Source organism: Panthera leo, chromosome D3 (genome assembly GCF_018350215.1).
Source record: "Panthera leo isolate Ple1 chromosome D3, P.leo_Ple1_pat1.1, whole genome shotgun sequence".
In the NCBI taxonomy this organism is placed as follows: domain Eukaryota; kingdom Metazoa; phylum Chordata; class Mammalia; order Carnivora; family Felidae; genus Panthera; species Panthera leo.
This window is the reverse complement of record NC_056690.1, coordinates 6677908-6700060: the sequence shown is the minus strand read 5'-3', so window position 1 is coordinate 6700060 and position 22153 is coordinate 6677908. Positions and strand designations below refer to the sequence as shown.

The following is a 22153-nucleotide window of genomic DNA, read 5'->3' as shown; positions in this document are numbered from 1 at the left end:
TCGGCTTTCCTGGGAGTCACAGAAGTCCCGCAGATTTAGAGGAGACGGGTCTCTGTTACCCTGCACAAGCCGCACGGAGACGGACAGACAGACAGACATGAATGTATGTGCTGGAGATCCTGGGGACATGAAGAGGACAGAAGGGAGGCTCCCAGATCCTGGGGGGAGGCCCTGTACCACCCAGAGTCTCTCCCACAACTACACCGGGCAGGGCTGGGAGGAGAGCTGGGTTTGATGGAAAAACCTAACCAGGTGATGGGGCAGAGGGCCCAGGAAGAGGTCAGAGGTCAGGGGTCAGAGGTAGTACACTTTATTGGCCGGGTTCTTCTAACATCCTGCAACGCCCCTCTCATCCCCAACCCCCCCCCCCCCCCCCCCCCCGCAAAGCCAGAGCCTGAGCTTTGCCACTGTCCCATCCCCATCCACCAGACACGGAAGAGAATGCGTCTGCCAAACATCCAACATGCCAAGAGCCTCCGAAGAGCAGGGCGGCAGGGGCGGGTGTGGGGGAGAGGGCTGCAGGGGTGGGGGTGGGGGACAGGGGCAGGGGATGAGGCAGGGCCGAGGGGCTCGAGCTGGGTGCAGGGCTGGGGACACCCTGAGTCTCTGCCAGGCCTGGCCAGCCCCTCACTCCCCCAGTTAAGGTCAGTAGTAGTGGTTCACAGTGAGACTGGCTTCGATTTGGCAGGGCGGCAGGGACGATGGGCAGACAGGTGCCTTCCACTGCCCCTGCTGACCTTGGCCTGACTCATGAAGCTGGGAAGAGTGAGAGAGGAAGTCCCCTCCTCTGACACAGAGGGAACAGGGAAGCCCCTTCTCTCGAGGGGCAAAGGGGCAGAGGCCTGGTTCTCCCCTGACATCCCCCAGGCTATTAGGAAAGATCATTCACTCCTGGCTCAGAAGTTTCTAGAACATCTCAGCGGCCTTGCCCATCGTTACTCCCAATGAAAAAACTGTTTTTGAAATCTGGGAGTTGACTGGGGCCCATCAAACCAAGCAGTAAAAAAAACCTGGGAAGATCCTGGTTTAAAAAGGTAGCTCTACCTTCGCTTAGAAGCCTTGGGAGGCCAGATGGAGAGATCAGACGTGTCTCCGCTGCCCCAACTGGAGGCGGTGGCTCGTGGCAGCAGGGGAGGGCTGGTGGCGGCCCAGGCGACGGGGCAGGAATCGGGGGCGAGATGCAGGAAGCGGTGACACGTGGGACATGGCAGGTGGCCCTCCAGTGCTGTGGGCCTGGGCTCAGAGGGCAGCGGGGGGGGGGGGGGGGGAGCCCCCACAGGTACGTCTGCCAGGCGAGGCGCCAGGGCCTCCGCCCCACCGGTCAGGCCTTGTGACCGCCGCCGCCGCCCGGCGGCTCCTTGTGGCCGGCTGAGTAGTCGGAGGCGGGCTCGAGCCCCAGCATCTGCCGCTGTACCAGCTTGGCGTAGAGGCCGCCCTGGGCCAGCAGCTGCTGGTGAGTACCCTGCTGCACCACGCGGCCCTTGTCCAGCACCACGATGAGGTGTGCACGCTCCACCGTGCTCAGCCGGTGCGCGATGATGAGCACCGTGTGCTTCTGCGGGTGGCCGTGGATGGCCTGCTGGATCTGGAGAGACAGTCGGGGGAGGGGGAGGGGGGCGGCCGCAAGTCCACCCGGGGCCTGGCTCGGCTCCCAGGTCCGCTGCGTCCCAGTCACCCTTAACCGCTCTGAGACTCGGTTCCTCGTTTGTACAGCCGGGGCCGGCACGCGACCTGTTTTTGGTTCACGGAGGGCACAGCTCCGTGCCCGGCACCAGGGAGGTGCTTGGGCGGCGACAGGTGAACCCTAACCCGGTCTCCTCCGGTCTTCCTGCTCCTGCTCCCTCCTCTAACCTTCGCCCTGGTTAATGGTCTCAGCATCGGCCCCAAAGCTCAAGCCAACTAGACCATCGTCCTCAATTCCTCATCCTTCACTCATTGTCCAAATCCAGCTGCTGAGCGAACCCTGCAGGTGCTGTCTCCCCAGGTTATCTCACCCTTTCCTTCCTTCCACCACGATCTTCTCGCTGGAATGCCTGCAACCCCCCCCACCCCCTGCCCCCCGGGATTTAACGTTTCCATCAGTTCCTGTTGAATTCCTGCTCCAAGCCCTTCAACAAAGAATAATGTAAACTATGCACTTTAGTTAGTAATAACGCGTTAAAGCTGGTTCATCACTTGGAACGAATTCACTGCATCAAGATGTTAATAATAAGAGAAACTTACTATTAATAAGATGTTAGTAATAAGAATAGGGTGAAAAGGACATATACGGGAGCTCTCTGCACTTTTTGCTCAACTTTCTTTAAACCTAAAACTTTTCTGTTAATTAAAAAAAAAAAAAATCCAAACTCTAGAACCAGGGCCTGAGTTGCCTGTGTCTCCTTAGGACTCTGTCCTCACCTTGTTGGACCCCCCCAGCCTGACACGCTGACCTTCGGGCTTGCCTATGAACTTGATCCAGGCCTCTGCATATGCTGCCCTCTCTTCCTCAGATGCTCTTACCTCAGAACTGCCCTCCGCTGGCTCCTTTCCTCTTGGGTCTCAGCTCAAATGGTACCCGGAGACCCTGCTTCTATCAGTGAGATGGCCACATTCCAGCAGGGCTTTGACAGTGGAAGGCCTTGTCCCTGGGATGACCCAGCCCCACCGAATGCTCAGCACTGCCAGGAGAATCGACTGTTTTGGCCAATGCCTGACAGTAGACTCCTGACCTCCCTTTCTTCGAGCGTTTAATACAAAGGGCTTATAACTGGAGTGCCTGGGTGGCTTAGTCGGCTAAGTGTCCAACTTCAGCTCAGGTCACGATCTCACAGTTCGTGAGTTCAAGCCCCACATCGAGCTCTGTGCTGACAGCTCAGAGCCTGGAGCCTGCTTCGGATTCTGTATCTCCCTCTCTCTCTGCCCCTCCCCTGCTCGCGCTATCTCTCAAAAAATAAGTAAACATAACGGGCGCCTGGGTGGCTCAGTCGGTTAAGCATCCAAATTTGGCTCAGGTCATGATCTCACAGTTCATGAATTCAAGCCCTGTATCCTCCTCCACTTGTGCCCTCTCTCTCTCAAAATTAAATGAACATAAAAATTTTTGAATAAATAAATAAACATCAAAAAATTTTTAAAAAGGGCTTATAATTATAAATCCTTCCTCTGTCCCTTTGATATATATATATATATATATATATATATATATATATCAAGAATATATATATATATATATATATATATATATATATATATATATCAAGAGTGTCTTTCTCAAGGACCTAAAGGCCTTTCCTCTTCAATGGAATTGCTAGGAAGGACAGGGCCTCAGTCTCCCATTCTCCGTGGGAGGACAGAATTCTGGCCGATAGTTGCCAGCCAGCAGACACGGCCGGCTAATCGCATCCACACTGCCCAGCCCTTCCTAGGCCTTCCCTGGAGCTCGCCTCCTTATGCCTTCATTCTCCTTTGAAACGCCTGTCACCACTCTCACCTCTGCACAAATCAGAGTGGAGCTCAGCTCTTTCCCCTACTGTCAGTAGTTACTGAATAAAATCTGGGTTTTTTTCCAGCTTTAATGTCTGGCCGTGTTTCTCTTTGGCACTGGTGACCTCTCTCGATCTCTCTCTCTCAAATGACAGTTTCATTTTCTACGTGGCACAGGCCACAGGTTGAACTCATGCTTGTTCTTCCCCTGGAATGGAAACATGGAAACACAGCAGGGACGGGGCCTTTGTCTGTCTGTTCAGCCAGCCCTTGCAACCTCAGGGTCTGGGACGGTGCCCAGTGGCCAGGAGGAGCTCAGTGAATGCCTGTGTAATTAACGATTCAACCCACGGAGAGGCCGAGGTAGCTAGTCAGTGACAAATACCCCGTTGGACCCTCTTTACCAATGACAGTGGGCCTCAGAGAGCGGAAGACACTGGCTCAAGTGATGAGCTGAGGGTGGGGCCTCAACTCCAAACCGTATCATATGATTTCACATCTGCCAGGAGCCAGTTGGCTGGTCCAGCCCTGGGTCTCCTCTCCCCTGGTTCCCTACCCTCAGCCCTGAACACCCCAGCAGTCCAGGAAACTGACAGCCGGGGAGGGCTCCATGGAGTCTCCAAACCCTTCCCAGCTCCTGGCTCCGTTGTCTGGCATCACCCCGCCATCCCTCGCAACTCACCAGGTACTCGCTCTCTGCATCCAGGGCGCTGGTGGCTTCGTCCAGGATGAGGACGGGTGGGTTCCGCACCAGAGCCCGAGCCATGGCCACCCGCTGCTTCTGGCCGCCCGACAGCTGGGCACCCTTCTCCCCAGTCTCTGTGTGACAAAGGGACAGGGGCAAGTGAGCAGAGGGTGAGGTCAGGGCAGCCCTGGGGAAGAGAGAAAAGTCCCCTCCTCTGTCTATCCTGCCTTTCCCTGCTGCCATAGGAGCCGTGCTCTCCAGGAAAAGGTGTGGTTCAAAGGGCCGCCGGCCGGGACAACCACCAGCTCCAAAACACGAAAGGCTGCTCTCCCTCCCTGTTCGTGCAAATCGTGACTACAGTCACCGGTAGTAGGGTACCAATTTTTACTTATTCATTTGGCAAAAATCCAAATGCTTGATAGTACACTGTGCTGTGGGGAAACAGGCACTCCCCCACCTTCCTGGGGCTGCACACACCTGTGTCTGTCATTTTGTACCGTGCAAGCCCGTGATCACAAGGACAAATGCATGACCCCTGCATGTCTGTCAGTAGGAAACTGAACGGCTTATTTAAATAAATTATCATAAAGCCCATACACTGGTATATAATCCAACTGTTTAAAAAAGGAGCAAGGCAGGGGTGCCTGAGTGGCCCCGTCGGCTAGGCGTCCGACTTCGGCTCAGGTCACAATCTCACGGTTCGTGAGTTCGAGTCCTGCGTCGGGCTCTGTGCTGACAGCTAGGAGCCTGGTGCCTGCTTCGGATTCTGTGTCTCCCTCTCTCTCTGCCCCTCCCCAGCATGCTCTCTGTCTCTCTCTCAAAAAATAAATAAATAAAATAAAAATAAAACATACATCCACATTTGCATAAAGAAACTCCAAAAGTACACGTAAGAAGCTCATGAAAGAGGCTTTGTTGGGACAGGAGGAAAAAGGGGTAGAGACAGGGATAGAATAAAACTTTTCATTATGTATCATTATATGTATATATTTTTAGTTCTGAACCATGTGAATAGCCCCTTTACAAGGGTTAAAATTTTAAAGTATATTAAACACAATAAAATATATAATATAAATCAATATTGCTAAATCTGTTATATTAAAATATTAATTTATTAACATAAAATTAAGTTGTCATTAATATAATACATATATTATTTTAAATAATGCTTTACTTATTTATATTCTAATTTTTTTTTGAGAGAGAAAGAGTGCAAGTGAGCGAGGGGCAGGGAGAGGGAGAATCCCAGGAGGTGCAGAGAGAGAGAGAGAGAGAGAGAGAGAGAGAGTGGGGCTCATTTGACACAGGGCTTGCGTTTTACCCAAAGTGGAGCTCGGGCTCACCTGAGTTCAAGTGGGACTTGAATTCATGAACCATGAGATCATGACCTGAGCCAAAGTCAGATGCTTAACGACTGAGCCACCCAGGAGCCCCTGTTTATTTTTAATTTGAGAGACAGAGAGAGAATGTGTGTATGTAGGGGACAAGGGCAGAGAGAGAGAGAGAGAGAGAGAGAGAGAGAGAGAGAGAGAGAGAGAATCTTAAGCAGGCTCCATGCTGAGCATGGAGCCTGATGTGGGGCTTGATCCCTCAACCCGGGACCATGACCTGAGCTGAAATCAAGAGTTGGATGCTCAACCGACTGAGTCACACAGGCACCCCTAAAATAATAATCTTTTAAAACTCAACAGAGGTGACGGTTGTTGCCTGGTACTGTGAATGTCCTTAGACACCACTGAAGTGCTCACTTTCAAAGGGTTAAGTGAATTTCACCTGAAATAATAAAGAGCAGCTGGCAGAGTGCAATGCTCAACTCAGAGGGTCGCATCCCTGAAGGTGGACCTTCAGGCACAGCGGAGGTGATGTTCCTGGGCTGTACCTGTGTTGTAGCCATCCTGGAGTTCCATGATGAAGCCGTGGGCATTTGCCTTCTGTGCAGCCTCCACCACCATCTCGAAGGGCACGGTGGACAGGCCGTAGGAGATGTTGTCCGTGATAGAGCGGGCAAACAGCACTGGCTCCTGGCTCACCAGGGAGATCTGTGCAGGAGAAAGGATGGGGCATGAGAGGCCTGGAGCTCATCCGTCCAGCTGTCACCGGGAACCTTGCCAGCCCCAGGCCTGCCTGACGCCAGGGGTCTTGGGTCTGAAATCTGATCAGGGCCTGTGCCTGGCTGCTAACATCAGCTGCCTCTCTTCTTCCAAAACAAGAGTCCACTTTCTGTACAAAACCTCAGCTCCCCCGACCAAAAATCTGGGGCCCGCTAAGCTAGCTGCTTGGGGCTAGGCCGAGTTCCCTGACCTCCAAGACAGCTCGCTGGGAAAGAGAGTGTAGAATGTAAGTCTGTTCACGTCAGAAGACAAGAGGCCACAGCAGGCCCCCGGGCCATAAAGACCTCCCCGGTACCCCGTCCCTCCAAAGAGAATATTTTAAAGAAGCTGTTGTCCCCTGATTCCAGTTTTAGGAATGTAGCCTACAAAAATGAGAGTATGGAGGGTATCACTGCGACATTGTAAATAGAGGAAAAAATCAATTTCATAAATTGGGAATTGGCTAATAATCACAGTGTATCCATAAAATCAAATTTGTATATATATGTGTGTGTATCTGTATATACACATATACAGATACACATACCGAGTATGATTCTGTTTTTGTTAAAAAAAAAAAACTTATATGTGTGCCTTTATATATCAATATATTTATATAAAGATAGGAAACAGGTTAGAAAGGATATTTACTGAACTGCTAACAGCAGAGTCACCACCATGGGGTGGAATTTTAAAAAGTGAGGCAGAGGGGAACTCTTATGTCTTAGTTACAAAATTCTCTGAATATACGGGAATGTGGTTAGATTGTTGAATTTTCCTGTTTTGGGTTTACGAAAATTGAAAAAAAATTAATGTAAACTAAAGAGAAGGGATTCACAAAAGAGGAAATCCAAGTAGCGAACCATATGGAAAGGTACTTGATATGTTTAGTCATCAGTAAAATGCAAAAGGCCGCGGTGAAACACCTCCACACGTGCACTCACCCGCTGGCCAAAAAGCAGGACAATATTAACAGTCTAAGAATAGTATGTGTCTGAGCGTATCAGCTGTTGCAAAGCCTTGATAGCTCTGCCTAAGGGCCGCTTCCGGAACTCTGGTGGGCAGCAGCCTTGTCCTTATACACCTGAGACCACTGCTCAGCCATCTACCCCTTGGTTAGAAGCAGACGGGCGGGCAAATAATCACAATTCACAATCTATGGCTTCTGCCACCATCTAGAACTTGTCTGGGAGTTCTGGAATCCCTGTGCCAACCCTCAGGCTCTCCTATAATGTATGTGGATGATGCAATGGTGCCTTCTTCATAGTTGGTGTTTCTCGTATTGTATGCAACCCGAACAACCATCCAGGGCATCCCTGCTTTTATGCCAGCACAGGCCCAGGTGTTGAGGAACCTTCTCTGAAATGATTGCCAAAAACCGTATGGTCAGGAACAGCCTCCTTTAAGTACTAGAGATGCCTTAGATTCAGCAACGAAAATGAATGAACTACAACCAGAGCCTCAACCTGGATGATTCACAGACAACTGCTGAGTGGAAGAAGCAAGATGCGATGAATGCATGCTTTAGGATTCCAGCCAGATCAAGTTCAAAAGTAGGCAAAACGCAGCTTTGCTGTTTGAGAGGCACAAAGAGATGGTAAAACTAAAGAAGGAGACGATCATAAAAGTCAGGGAGACGTGGCCTCCAGGGGGAAGAGAAGGGATACACGAGGTGCAGGAGTGCTGGAATGTTCCCTCCGTTGACCGGGGTGGCGGTCTCTGAGCTGTACGTTTACCTACAACACTCTTCTCGGCATCTCTGTTGCGGCTCACGAGGGTGAAGCCAGAAAAGGAAAGCGCACAGAGGCAAACAAAGGCCCTTCCACATACCACTCGGTGCAGGTACTTGTGGTCATAGGCGCTGACAGGCTTCCCGTCCAGCAGCACGCAGCCCCCCTCCAGAGGGTAGAAGTTCTCCAGGATGTTGACACAGGAACTCTTCCCACTGCCCGAGGGCCCCACGAGCGCGGTCACCTTTCCTGGGGACAGGCTGAAGGAGACATTCTGCAAGGACACGCAGCACATAGCACGGTGTGGGGCCACGGGCTCTGAAGCTCCAGCCTCGGACACAGGCAGGCACCCTTCCCCACCCGCTCACGCCCCTTTGGGCTGCACACTGCCAGCCCCCGGAATGCTCTCCTTTCTAGGATCTGGCAGTAACTTTATGCTCATTTCTACTCCCTGGGTGCCTCCTCTCCCTGTTCAGGATCCAGCCCAAATGTCCTCTCCTCCGAGAAGCCCTCCTTGACTGTTAACACCATCCCTGTAGACGGCCCCTGTCACACCACCCTGATTTGTTGCCTTCCTAGCACTTAACTGTTTGGACTCCTCGGTCAGTGATCTGCCTTCCCTGACTACAGCCCAAATTCCAGGACAAGGACTCTGCCTTACGCAATCCCGGCTACGCTGCCATGGCTTGGCTTCTAGGAGGCACGCAAGACATGGGATGAAGGAGGGGGCGATCTGGGAGGGCCTCGAGCACCCTTCTCACCTGCAGGACTTGGGTGTGGGGCCGAGTGCGGTAGGTGAAGGTCACATTCTCAAAGTCCACCCGGCCCTCCAGGTGGTCAGGGGCCAAGTTGCCATCATGCGCCATGGTTGGCTGCCGGTCAATGAACTCGAACACCTTCTCGGCGGCCCCCACTCCCTGCATCAGGCCGCTGTAGACAGAGCCCACGGACTGTGGGCGGAGGAGACACATGTTCCTGTCCCGCTGACACCCCAGTGCTGGGAGCCCTCCCCCCCGCCATGGTGCCAGAGAGATGAAGGGGGTGCGGGAGAGTGGGGGCCATAGCAGCAGTTCTGGGGGGTGCAGGACGCTGCTGGGGCTCCCCACTAGTCCAGCAGATAACGACAATAATGAAAAACAAGGGCAGTAACAAAAAATACCAATGCCTTTTGTCAGAACACATTGGAACCAGTGCCTTGGGGCCATTCTAGCTAAGCATCCTGCACAGGGGCATTATCACCCCCCAGAGGAGGAAACGGAAGGGCAGGGAAGTTAACTGAACCAGCCAGATGTGGCAGGACAGGAATTGAACCTTCCCCTCTCGGCTGCCACAGCATTTTTTCAAATTTCGGTTTTAAAATTTTTTTTTTTTTTTTAACGTTTATTTATTTTTGGGACAGAGAGAGACAGAGCATGAATGGGGAGGGGCAGAGAGAGAGGGAGACACAGAATAGGAAGCAGGCTCCAGGCTCTGAGCCATCAGCCCAGAGCCCGACGCGGGGCTCGAACCCGCGGACCGCGAGATCATGACCTGAGCCGAAGTCAGCCGCTTAGCCAACTGAGCCACCCAGGCGCCCCTCAAATTTCGGTTTTAAAAACTTACTTTCTGCTATACGTTCTCCTCGCGTAAAAATATACACCGTATAAACGTGAGTAAGAATGATGACTCAGTTCATCAAACACTTTGTATATGTTACGAGGTAGGTTCTATCATTATTTCCTTTTTGCTGATGGGGAAACGGAGGCACAGAGAGTTCGTGTAACTTCCTCCACGTCACACGGCTGGGAAGTGGCAGAGGTGGGACTTGAACCCAGGCACGGCTGGTTCCTGAGTTCAGGCCCTTCTGTGCTAGGACTGGGTGTCCTGGTTGGGGAAGCGGGAGCGACCTTAGTACCAGCGTCATCGTTCCATGGAAACACTGTTTGGCACTTGGTAGGCCCTCAACACAGCACAGCTGCAGGGGGGTGGGGGTGGGGGGCACCTGGGGCTCAGTCGGTTAAGTGTCTGACTCTCGGTTTTGGCTCAGGGGGTGACGATCTCATGGTTCACGGGTTTGAGCCCCGCATCGGGCTCTGCGCCGTAGTGTGGAGCCTGCTTGGGATTGTCTCTCCATCTCCTCTCTCTCTCTCTCTCTCTCTCTCTCTCTCAAATAAACTTAAAAAATACAGCACAGCTGGGACCGTTATCACGAATATCAAGATATTATCATTCCTGTTAAGATACAAGCGTTACATGGCCACGGTCCTCCACACCTCCTCCCACAGCCCTGGGTAGCCGCGTCCTCTATCTTTCCAGTCCTTCCTCTGGGCGTTTCCAAACACACGCACATATATGATAAATAATTCTGACATTTAAAAACTACGCCAGTGGGATCAGACCCTTCCTGTTGCTTTGGGATTCGCCTTTTCACTTCACGCGAGGTCTCGGGGTCCTTTCCATACCAATACTCACAGAGGCACCCCATTTCTGTGGCTGTTGCCTAGTTTTTATAGTGCAGGCATACTGCTTCTGGAACACGGACGGGCCCTATTGGCCCAATCCCTGACCGGCGGGCGTTGGAGGAGGATTTAAGTTTTCACTATTGGAAGCAATGCTTCCTTCCCTCAGTGTCCACACACCTTTGGCCACCGGTGTGGGTGTTTCTGCAGCCCGGGGTTCCCGGAGGCAGAGCTGCTGTGTCAAATGACATACAGGTATGACTGTCGCCAATGCAAAGTGTCATCTCCTGCAGAGGCTAACACCCTCTCCCCCGTGCACGCCCCCAGCTTTATCAGTGGAGGACACAAAGGCCCACCCTCGGTGCCAGGGGATTAACGCCCCTACTCCAAGCATCCTTCAGCAGTGACCCACGGGCGGGCGCTGGGACGTGAGCACCCCAGCTCCCTGTCTCCGGGTCTGCTCCTGGGGGAACCCAAATTAAGGGAAATCTAAAACAACCCCTGTTTGTTCTGTGGTGCTACTCTTTTTTTTTTTTTTTTTAAGTTTATTTATTTTGAGGGGATTTGAGGGGCAGAGAGAAAGGGAGAGAGAGAATCCCAAGCAGGCTCTGCTGTTAGCACAGAGCCTGACACGGGGCTCCAACTCATGAACCGTGAGCTCATGAGCTGAGCCGAAATCAAGAGTCAGATGCCTAACCAGCTGAGCCACCCAGGCGCCCCGTGGTGCCTACTCTTTAAAGTGGGTTAAAACAGGGGCGCCCGGGTGGCTCGGTCGGTTGAGCGTCCGACTTCAGCTCAGGTCATGATCTTGCGGTCCGTGAGTTCGAGCCCCGCATCGGGCTCTGGGCTGACAGCTCAGAGCCTGGAGCCTGTTTCAGATTCTGTGTCTCCCTCTCTCTCTCTGACCCTCCCCCATTCATGCTCTGTCTCTCTGTCTCAAAAATAAATAAACGTTAAAAAAAAAAATTAAAACAAAATAAAATAAAGTGGGTTAAAACAGGGGCGCCTGGGTGGCTCAGTTGATTGGGCATCCGACTTGGTTCGGGTCACGATCTCACGGTTCGGGGGTTCGAGCCCCGCATGGGGCTCTGTGCTGACCGCTCAGAGCCTGCTTTGTACTCTGTACCTCTCTCTCTGCCCCTCCCACACTGGTGCCCCTTCTCTCTCTCTCAAAAATAAATAAAAAAACATTACAAAGTGGGTTAAAATAAAGTCAGACCCATCTGGCTTTGAACCTGGTCCCCCCACAAACGCGGTGGGCAAGTCACTTAACCTCTCTGAGCCTTAGCTTCTTTTTCCGAGAACTGGGACGGAGAATAGTACTAAGACCCCTCACGGTGTTCTTAGGAGCCTTTCCTGAAATGACCTCTGTCCCTGTCATTTTGCTCAGCAAACACAGCTGCTGCCACTTGGTGGTATTATTGTCATGCTCGGCATTATGTTCTCTCCCCCACCTACTGAGAAATACCCCATCTGTGCGTCACCTGCAGCATTCCCTCCCCCGTTTAGACCCCTCTGCCGCATCCCTCCTGCTCCCCAGGACCCCCTCCCCAAGCCGGCCCCTCACCTCCATACAGTCTCCCAGGACAAACTCGTAGATGATGAAGGAGATGAGGTTGCCGCTGGTCATCTGCCCGGAGATGACGAGGTGGCCCCCGTAGTAGAGGATACTGACCTGGACTACCAGAAGGGTGAGCTGCGGGCAGAGGGCAAGGGGGCCCGGGTCACAGGGGTCTCGGCTCAGAACCCCCCACGCCCCCCGCTCCCTCCCCCCTCCCCCCAGCCACAGACCGAGACTCCGGCCAGCCGGGGGTGTCCTCCCACACGCTGGTGGCCGGCCGTCACGCGTGCCCTCCCGCTCCCGGGCCCCGGACTTCTTCCCTGCGAAGGCCCCCAGCTGGAGGGAGCCACAGGCCTGGCAGAGAACAAGGCCTCCTTTGTAAGGCCCTGGCCCGCACGCGCAGCCCAAGCGCCTCAGCCAGGCCAAGCGGGAGCTGTGTCTTCCTCCTCGCTGCAAAGAGCGTGGCTCGGGGAGGTTCGGTCCGCTGGCTAAGGTCGCACGGCAAGCCAGACGGAGGGGGACGATGGGAAGTGTCTCCTCGCCCCGCCGGCTTCCCTGAAGGAGGGGCTGCGTCCGGGACGCTCTTGTCTCCCTCCACCTCCAGCGCCTGGCAGGTGGGACAGGAGCGGAACCCGAACACCCGTGACAGGCCAGGGTTGCTCTCTGCCTCTCCCCGCCCCGAACCCCCAGCTGGGTTAGAGCTAGGTCAGCACCTTTGTGCAGGGGGCAAAAGGCATCCCTGTCGGCGGGCAGATGGCTGGGCGGCTTGGCTAGCTGAGCTGGATTTCTGGGCCCCTTCTCCTCTCTGGCTGGGCAGCCTGCCCTGTGCCCTGGGATCACACTCCTTCTCCCCGCTAAACTCCAAACCCTCCTCATACCTACCCCCGCTGTGCCCACCTCCCTCCCAGATGTGGCCAACGGACAGCAACGGGCTCCAAGAACTCCCCGTCCTCCAGGGAGGGGCCGTGACTCACCCCCAGGGAGTGAGCCAGACACTCCAGTGGGGGGCTGTGGGGTTGTGACCTAGGACCTGCCAGACGGCAGCCTCGGTTGGGTCCCAGTGGCCTCGGGGTGACTCCCTTCCTGGGCGAGGATGTTCCCTAGCAAGCCCATGCCCAGGTGAGAGGGAATGAGGAGATGCCCTGCGAAGACATCTACTGGGAGGCTGCATTCTTTTCCAGAAAGATCTGCCCCAGGGACCAGCAGAAAGAAAGGTGGGACAGAGCGAAGCCAAGGGCAACCAGCCCGACACAGAGACGCAGGGCCCCAGGCTCGCGCCCTGACGGAGGGATCTCCCCATCTTGGTGTCCCGTCCCCCACCCCCACCGGCGGTCGGACCTGCCCCACATACCCCACTGCCCCAGACGTAGTACGTGTAGGCTGCCGCCTCCTTCCTGTTCAGCTTGTACACCTGCTGCAGCTTCCGCGAGTACACCTCGGCCTCCTCCTCCTCGTTGGCAAAGCTCCGCACTGTCTTCATGGCGCTAATGGTCTCCTCGGCCGTGCTGCTGGCCCTCGCCAGGGCGTTCTGGACCTCTTTGGAGAGCCTCTACGGGCAGGAGTGGGGACAAGAAGGAGGAGACCCCCAAACAGACAGTCTTACCATCCAACAGCCTCTACGCCTCTCTGGGTTTTTCCTACCCTTAGTTGGTGCCAGGCCTATGCAGGGAGTTCCAGGGACAAAAGGATAAGACCGAGATCCCCACTGTCTCCCTTCTCCTTCTAGCTCGATTTGACAGACTCAGAGAATAGACGCCAGCTGGGTTCTTGGGATGAGGTCCTGAGGTTCCAGCTCCTGAGGGATGGGGAGCTGATTATTAAGTCATCTGCAGTACCAAATGGAGGTTATTCACCATCACAGGCTCAGTTTTTGGTAATCCTCTCAGAAAAGGAGCCTCAACACCTGATCCTGTGCTAGTATTAGACAGAGATGCTCTGGATGGTTGTTCAGGTTGTACACTATCCAAGAAACACCAACTATGAAGGGGGTGCTGTTCATATTATCAACATACACTAAATTATGGTAGAGCCTGAGGGTTGGTACAGAGATTCCAGAACTCCTAGCTGAGTTCCAGATGGTGGCAGAAGGCTGTGAAATCCGCCTGCATTGTGTATATGACTGGGTATGGATAGCTGAGAGGCAGTCCCAAGTGTAGGACTACCCGACTACTGCCCACCAGAGTTCTGGAAGCAGCCCCTGGGCAGAGCTGTTCAGGCCCTGTAGTAGGTAAGATGCTTATATCGTCAAGCCATCGAGGAAGGCTGCTGGAGAGGCCAGGCTAGGATCGTGCAGGGGCATGTCCCACGAGGCCGTTGGAAGCATGCGGTGTGTTGTGGCATCTTGGGTGGAGTCATGCCATGCCCTGAGTCATGTCTGGCTGTGGACAGCGCACATGTAGCTTGTGGCGATGACTCAGTGGCTAGATTCAACACTTTGAGGTACAAGCAGGAGACCTACGTTGAGCTTCCTTTAGCCCCACCCAGCAGAACTTGCTGGCGGGGCCTGAGGTGTGCACGGGCAGATGGGGGGAGGCTCTGGGCTTCCTGCCCCGTCCCAGGGGCTGGCAGGGAGGCAGGAAGGGTGGGGCGGGAGCAGAGGAAGGGAAATGGCACCAGTTCCAACTCATATATTTACTTTCTCTACTCGGAGAGAGGAAAACAGAGACCCGTGATCCGGAACCATGGGGGAGAGGGCCCTCCCGGGCGGTCAACTCTGCCAGGAGGCGACGCGACGGTTGTGGGGAGTGGATGTATTTTGGGGCTGGCCTAAGGTCACGGGCACCAAAGGTTCTAGTGAGCCTGGGACGCTGAGCCAATCACGTGTCAAAGCCTGTCGCTCCGGCCTGGGTCACCGGGGAAAGAGCCGCTTGTGCCTGTCTAAACCCGGCCTCAGTCCCTTCTGGCTCTGGAGCACCCACCAGGGTGGGGAGCAGGAGGGGGGTGAGGTGGGGGTCTAGCTCGCGGGCCAACCTGCCTGGCGGAGGCTGCACCAAGGAGTGGCCAGAAGCGGCTGCGGCCACCCACAGCTGCGTGGTGGCTGAGGGCCGCCCGCGCGGGGCCCGAGCCTCCCCCACACGGACGAACGCACCCTCTGTGGAAAGCCAGCGCCCGCTGCGCTCAGAGCGTCAACCAAAGTTCTCACACAGGCCCACAGCCCGACCCTCATCACCTCCCTTGCTCACGCCCTGGCATCACCCGCCTCCCTGAGGCTCCTCAGACATACGGGCACGTCCCACCGCAAGGCCTTTGCACCAGCTCTGAACACGCTTCCCCGAGCTGTCCACCTCTTTCCTCGAATGTCACCTCCTCAGAAAGACCAGTTAAACATTTTTTTAAATGTTTATTCATTTTTGAGAGAGGGAGAGACACAGAAACAGAGTACGAGTGGGGGAGGGTCAGAGAGAGAGAGGGCGACACAGAATCCGAGGCGGGCTCCATCCAGGCTCTGAGCCGTCAGCACGGATCCTAACGTGGGGCTCGAATTCACGAACCGGGAGATCGTGACCTGAGCCCCAGTTGGACGCTTCGCCGACGGAGCCGCCCAGGCACCCCAGAAAGATCGATTTAAAAGGGCAGCCCCCCCAGAGTTCCCCATCTCTCTCTCTCTCTCTCTCTCTCCTTTTCCTCCTTAGCACTCACCATCTGGCATCATATTACACATTGTTGCTATTATTATTGTTGCTATCGTCTGCGTCTTCCGCAAGAACATAAACCCCTTGAGGGCAGAAGCTTTTCTGTCTCACTGATGCATCCCGGGGCCTGTACTCCTTGAACGAGTGAACGCACAGTGAATGAATATACGGAGAGCACCCGCTCGGGCTGAGTCCTTCGCCAGCCCCCCGTGGTGCCCCCGGGCCCCTCCTGGGGCGCCTCCCTCCCTCGGGAGCGGCTCACAGACCCCAGCGGGAAGCAGGCGGGACCTACCTTGTAGTACTTGCCATAAATGTCGGACACCATCATGATGATGGGGAAGCCCATGAAAGTGACCAAGGACAGCTGCCACGAGAGGCTGAACATGAAGACCACCACGCCTGTGACCTTGACCGTGTTCCGCAGGAAGATGTTGATGTTCTGGGAGACCAGGTCGCTGACCATGGTGGTGTCGGACGTGAGGCGGGAGATGAGGTCCCCTGGAACACAGGCAGGCTCAGTCCCCACCGTGGCAACGGGCCCACTGCGGGCGGGGGCAGGAGACACTGGGGGGTTTCCAAGACAGGCACCAGGGAGCTCAGGTGTCCCCCACCTTCTGGGTGGGGACGGGAGGGAAGAGAAGACACCCCCCGGAGGGCTGCTCTGAGCCCAGCCCTCCTCGCGAGCATCTTGTGACATCACATCCCAACGGTACAGAGAAGACAGCCGAGGCTCAGAAAGGGAAAGGTCATTTGGTGCCACGTGACTTGTCCCTGACTGAGCCAGGACCAAGCCCGTATCTCCTCCCTGTCACTGGCAGAGGGGACAGAAATAATAATCTGGGCTGGTGGGGAGGAGAAACTTTGAGCAGTTGCCGGGCCAAGAGCTTCACAGCAAGCCCGTGGTAGCTCCTACCATTGTCCCCATTTTACAGATGGGGAAACAGAGGCTCAGAGAGGTTAAGTTAGCGAGTGGTGGAACCAGGGCTTGCACCCAGGCTGTTCTATCTCAGAGCCTGGGATCTAGGCCGGATACTATTACTGCCTTGCCTGTTCTGTCCCGCACCCCAACCCTCTCGTCCCCTTGGAGCTGAGCCTCTCGGGCCACCGCCCTGGTGCTTCCCAGAGAACAGCGGAAGGCAAGGCCTTGGCTCCTGCAGGAGTGGCCTGGCCAGGGTCCCCCTGCAGTGGCCACAGCTCATACCAAAACCTCAGCCAGCAGGCCAGCTTCCCGGCCTCAGGCAGGGCCCCCGGGGGTGTTTCTATCCCCAACAGGATAGCAGGAAAAGCCAGCCATTTAATCCCTCCACGGGAGGCCAGCCCACCCTGGCTGGGCCCCAGGCCGCCGAGGTTACCCCAGGCCGCAGGAGGACCAACCTGTGCGATTCTCGTCAAAGAAGCTCATCTCCTGAGACACCAGCGAGCGGAACAGACGGTTTCGAAGGCGAATGTTCAGTCTGGCAAATATGAGTGTAAAAATGCCTCCCCGAATACCTGCGGCAAATGAGCTAATTGCAGATAAGAGATGTTATATATAGCACGACGTCCTTGCGACAACCAGCAACCATAACCCAGCTGCCCCCTCCCGCTGCTGGCAGGCGAGGGCCACTCTGCAGGGGGGAGGCAGGGAGGGACCCAACCTTGAGCGAGCCCCTTTCCAGGGCTGCTGCCACCGCACGGTCTCCCCTGTTCCCTGCCTGGAGTCCCCCAAGGTGAGGGCTGTGAGGGGACTGTGTTCACCGGGCACAAGGATCCAGCTTTGCCGGTCAGAACCCTCTTCCTTCCAGAAGGGCACTTGGAGAATAGCCAGGGAGGGCGAAAGGGGAACCCTCAGGGACCGAAGCCAATTTTAGGGACAAGAGGAGGTGGCTCGAAGCCAGTTTGGTTGTTGGTTACCACGGTGACCGGCCCACCCGGGCACAGCCCTCTCAGGCGCTGGCCCCTGACCTCCCTCCCCTGCTGCGGCCCTAGAGGGCAGGGCGTGGGGGTGAGAGCAGGCTACCTGCCGATAGCCAGCAGACACATGACAATGACAGCCGTGCTGAACTGCTCCATGCTTTTCTGGATGACGATGCCGTCGATGGCCCGGCCGGTGTAGTAGGGAAGGAAGGTCTCTCCTGCCGGGAGACATGGTGGGCTCAGGGGGCATCTGCAGCCCGGGAAGCCCGTACCCTCCCCCCCCGAGCCTCCAGAAGCCCGCACACCGCCTGTTCGGCTCACTCCACCGATGGATGGGGTGCTCTCTCTTGGCAAACTCCTGCTTCTCACCTTGGCGGGAGGCGGGGCAGGGGCCCGCACTGCTTAATGCCCCCCCCTTTCCAGGGAACAGGAACACAGGAAACACGGGTGACTCGGCCTATACAGACTGGGTCAGTACCGCTCATAATGGCTACGAGGCCCGAGCGCACAGCGCCATCTCTGCACAGGCTCTGTGGGTGGGCCTGCCACCACCCCCATTGGACAGGTGAGCAGGAGAGTGGAACCGAGAGATGAGACGACGCTCACCAGGCCACACGGCCAAAGTTCACTTCCTTCTTCTCACTGGCGGAGGGCCCCGGAGTCCAAATTCCAGAAGCTCCCAGCCTCAGGAGATGTAGGTATTTGGTTCCAATGATGCTGGAAACGGCCACCCAGCCCCTCTCGGTGGCGCACTTCACAGTTTGCCACGTCACTGTGCACCCACTTATTGTACCCACCTTCAGAACAACGCCGGGCAGGGTGGCGAGAGGGGGCTAGTGGGACGCCACCCCCATGTCATGGCACAGAGGTGAATGGGAGACTCGACTCAGGGGCTGAGTCATTTGCCTGAGGTCACACGGCACGGGGCAGTTAAGAGGCAGGGCCAGGACGCAAACCCAAACTGGCCTCCCATCTGGGGGCTCTTTCCTATCCCTTCCCTCCCAATAACCCGGAAGGCCCGCTCTCATCTCAGGACTGAAGGTGCTTGGACCAGGCTGTGTCCTCGCTGTCACTGCAGTGCTTTCGAAGGGCACAGCCTGGCATGGGCCTGGGCATACGGTAGGTACTCGGTAAAGTTCAGCGAATGAATCCTGGGCTGGTCTTGACACCCTTTCCCTGGCCAGCTCTGCGGGACCGGCTCGGCCAGGACAGTGAGGCCTTCTGTGGGGCTCTGCTGCCCTCTGCTGGTCTTGGCACAGGGACCACAAGGTGGCAACCTAGAGGGCCTCCGTCCCCACGGTCCTCCACTCGATGGGGTCTCCAGGCACCGCTGTGGAGTCCACCTAAACTGGAGGTCGGCCTCAGTTTACCCACAGGGAAGAAAAGGGCATCAGCGAGCTCCAAGAAACACCAATGATAATATTAAGCACAACGGACACTTACGGAGCCCTTACTGGGTACGAGGCGCCGTGCTAAGCTAGGCGATTTGCTCTTGTCAAATCTGCACAGGAATCACACGAAACTCTCCAACCCACTGACGAATCCTATGCCTCCACCTTCAAAATACAGGTGACCCTTGGGGTGCCTGGGTGGCTCAGTCGGTTGAGTGACTGACTCTTGATCATGTGGCTCAGGTCATGATCTCACAGTTTGTGAGATCGAGCCCTGTGTCGGGCTCTGCGTTGATAGCACGGAGCCTGCTTGGGATGCTCTCTCTCCCTCTCTCTCTGCCCCTCCCCCGCTTGCATTCATTCTCTCTTTCTCTCTCTCTCAAAATAAATAAATAAATAACTTAAAAAAAAAAAACACGGGTGACCTTTGAACAACACGGGTCTGATCTGCTCAGGCTCACTTACACGCAGATTTTTCCCATAAATAACAGTACAAGACTGTAAACGTATTTTCCTTATGGTTTCTTAAGAAGGCTGTCTTTTCTGTAGCTTATTTCATCATAAGAATACACTACTTTGTTGCAATAATTGAATACACAAAATATGTGCTATTCAACTGTTTATATTATCAAGAAGGCTTCTGGTCCACAGGAGGCTCTTCGTAAGTTAAGCTCTTGGGGAGTCAAAAGATATACATGTGTTTTCGACCAACTCTCGTGTTGTTTAAGAGTCAACATTTCTAGGGGCGCCTGGGTGGCTCAGTAGGTTAAGCGACTGATTTCAGCTCAGGTCATGAACTCGCGGTTCGTGGGTTGGAGCCCCGTGTCGGGCTCTGTGCTGACAGCTCGGAGCCTGGAGCCTGCTTCGGATTCTGTGTCTCCCTTGCTCTCTCCCCATCCCCAGCTCACACTCTCTCACTCTTTCTTAAAAATAAATATTAAAAAAAAAAAAAAAAAAAAGAGTCAACATTTCTAGAATCCAGTCTCTTTCACTGTCCCCACCTGGGTCCAACCTCCCTTGGACTTTCCCAGACAACTCCTGGTCCTCCCAGCTGCCATCCTCGTCCCTGCCCCTCTGTTCTCCACCCTGCACACAGTGGGGTCCTATGAAAGCCAAGTCAGACCTTATCCGCCTTCAGGCTTTCATCTCATTCTGGGTAAAAGGCAAAGTCCTTATAGCGGTCAATGGCGCCCTCCATGATCAGGCACCTGCCAGTGCCCTGGCTTCATCTTCTACTCTCCCGCCCCCAACCCCAACCCCACCTACAGCTCCAGCTACCCAGGCCTCTTTGCTTTTCCTTTCACAACCAGGCATGTTCCTGCCTCAGGACCTTTGCACGGGCCATTCCCTCTGCTTGGAGCATTGTTACACTGGATATCTGCTCTCCCATCTCTTTCAAGTCTCAAACGCCCCCCAGTAATCCCATAGGTGTGGTATTATCATTATTCCCATTTTACAGATGAGGAAACCAAGGTTCAGAAAGGCTAAGTCACTTGCCCAAGGTTTTCTAGTTGGGTTGGTGTGAAGTCCATATTAAAGAATTTCAATTGGAGAGGAGATGCTCCACCCTAAAATTCACTGTTTTTCCCCACAATGGGCGGTTTTTCTTTCAGATTATGAGGTTTCAGAAAAAGCTGGCCCCTCCTGGGCACTTGTTGATCGAGAATAATTATCAGTAGCCCCTGTCCCTAACCTGTGTGAAGTACTTCCTTTTGCAGGCACCGTTCCCCAGCTCCCCCAATTCTCACAAGCCCAACAAAACCCCACTTTCAGGATGAGAAACAGCCTTGGCCAAGTTCAATAACCTTGCCTCAAGTTACCAGGACAGGTGGGGACCTGATCTCAAGTCTAAGCCCTTCACCTCGACACAACCCTGAAGGCTGGCGGAATCTGCTCAGCTGTATTTCAGGACATCTGTAGTCCCCGAGCACAGGCAGCTGACAACAGGGCCCCGGCAGGAGGGGGAAACGAGGTCATGGGTGACAGCTGCCCACACGGGCACGCTGGTCGGTCATCTGTTCATTCATTCGGCGAGCCTGCTTCTGTGCCAGGATTTGGGGCGGGGGGGGGGGGGACCCGGGGTGAGGCAGACCTGGCCCCTACCCCCCCCAAGGGGCTCAAAACCTGGTCGGGGAGGCAGGACAGTGGATGCATGATTTTCATGACACCAGTGCTACAACTGAGGTGGAGGTAAAGGTGGAGATCAAGTCACTAGAATTCGAGGAGGCTTCTCTGAGAAGGGAACATTTGGACCTTGAAACATGAGCAGGAGACACTATCTGGTTAAATGGAAAGGGGTCATCCCAATACTCACAGCCACTACAATTTCTCGGCAGCCTTCTGTGTGGCAGGAGCTGTCTGCGATGTCGTACTCATATTAACGTCCCGCACCTCCTCAGCCCTTGTTGCGATGGGTACTATTTTTATGCCCATTTTACAGATGAGGGGACTGAGACTCAGAGGCGTTGAGTGACTTGCATAAAATTGCACAGCGGTCAAGGGGCTGGGACTGAGAGGGCAGAGGGTGGACCGTGAGAGGAAAGGGGTCAGCTCCGGGGCTTGCCTGTCCTCTTTGAGAACACTCTGGCTTTGTGGCCACTCCCAGACACTGTCTTAAACGTGTAACAACGCCTAACGGCTAACGTTCCTGAGAGCTTACCGTCTCGTACCAAGCTCCGTACTTGTCTTTCTCCTGTTCCTCCAAGCTTTACAACATCGTGAAACATGGAGAATGCCAACAATCCCCATTTCACAGAAGTGAGGTTCTGAAAGGTCCGCTAACTTGCCCACAGGCACACAGCCAGGCGAGGACCAGGCCTTATCGCCCCCCGGGACCCACGGACTTTTGACCCTGAGATGTCACCTTCCTACCCACGTTGTTTGAGCAGTGCTTTCAAACTGTTTGGACCAGGGGCGCCCGGGTGGCTCAGCTGGTTAAGCGTCTAACTCTTTATTTCAGTTCGGGTCATGATCTCACGGTGCGTGAGTTCGAGCCCCCTGTCGGGGTCCATGCTGACAGCTCAGAGTCTGCTTGGGATTCTCTCTTCCCCACTAAAGCTCACGCTCTCTCTTTCTCTCAAAATAAATACATAAGCTTAAAAAAAAAATTTAAAGGGGTGCCTGGGTGGCTCAGTCGGTTAAGCGTCCGACTTCAGCTCAGGTCACGATCTCACGGTCTGTGAGTTTGAGCCCCGTGTCGGGCTCTGGGCTGATGGCTCAGAGCCTGGAGCCTGCTTCCGATTCTGTGTCTCCCTCTCTCTCTGCC

General features: G+C 54.8%; 1 protein-coding gene across 3 annotated transcripts in view; it reads right to left on the bottom strand.

Annotated features, from left to right (window-relative positions):
• Positions 1-534: 534 nt before the first annotated feature.
• Positions 535-22153, bottom strand: part of ABCB9 (ATP binding cassette subfamily B member 9) — a 36001-nt gene continuing 14382 nt past the window's right edge. For 2 of the 3 annotated variants that reach the window (XM_042909980.1, XM_042909981.1), the window contains 10 exons: positions 17601-17715; positions 16976-17106; positions 15894-16099; positions 13321-13518; positions 11976-12104; positions 8732-8920; positions 8071-8244; positions 6030-6189; positions 4148-4284; positions 535-1585 (listed from right to left, as the gene is read on the bottom strand). In XM_042909980.1, the coding sequence (XP_042765914.1) occupies positions 1322-1585; positions 4148-4284; positions 6030-6189; positions 8071-8244; positions 8732-8920; positions 11976-12104; positions 13321-13518; positions 15894-16099; positions 16976-17106; positions 17601-17715 (1703 nt within the window). In that variant the 3' untranslated portion in view covers positions 535-1321. Of the gene's footprint in view, positions 1586-3590; positions 3674-4147; positions 4285-6029; positions 6190-8070; positions 8245-8731; positions 8921-11975; positions 12105-13320; positions 13519-15893; positions 16100-16975; positions 17107-17600; positions 17716-22153 lie in introns of those variants that run through there. The other variant, XM_042909982.1, reaches the window with a different exon arrangement.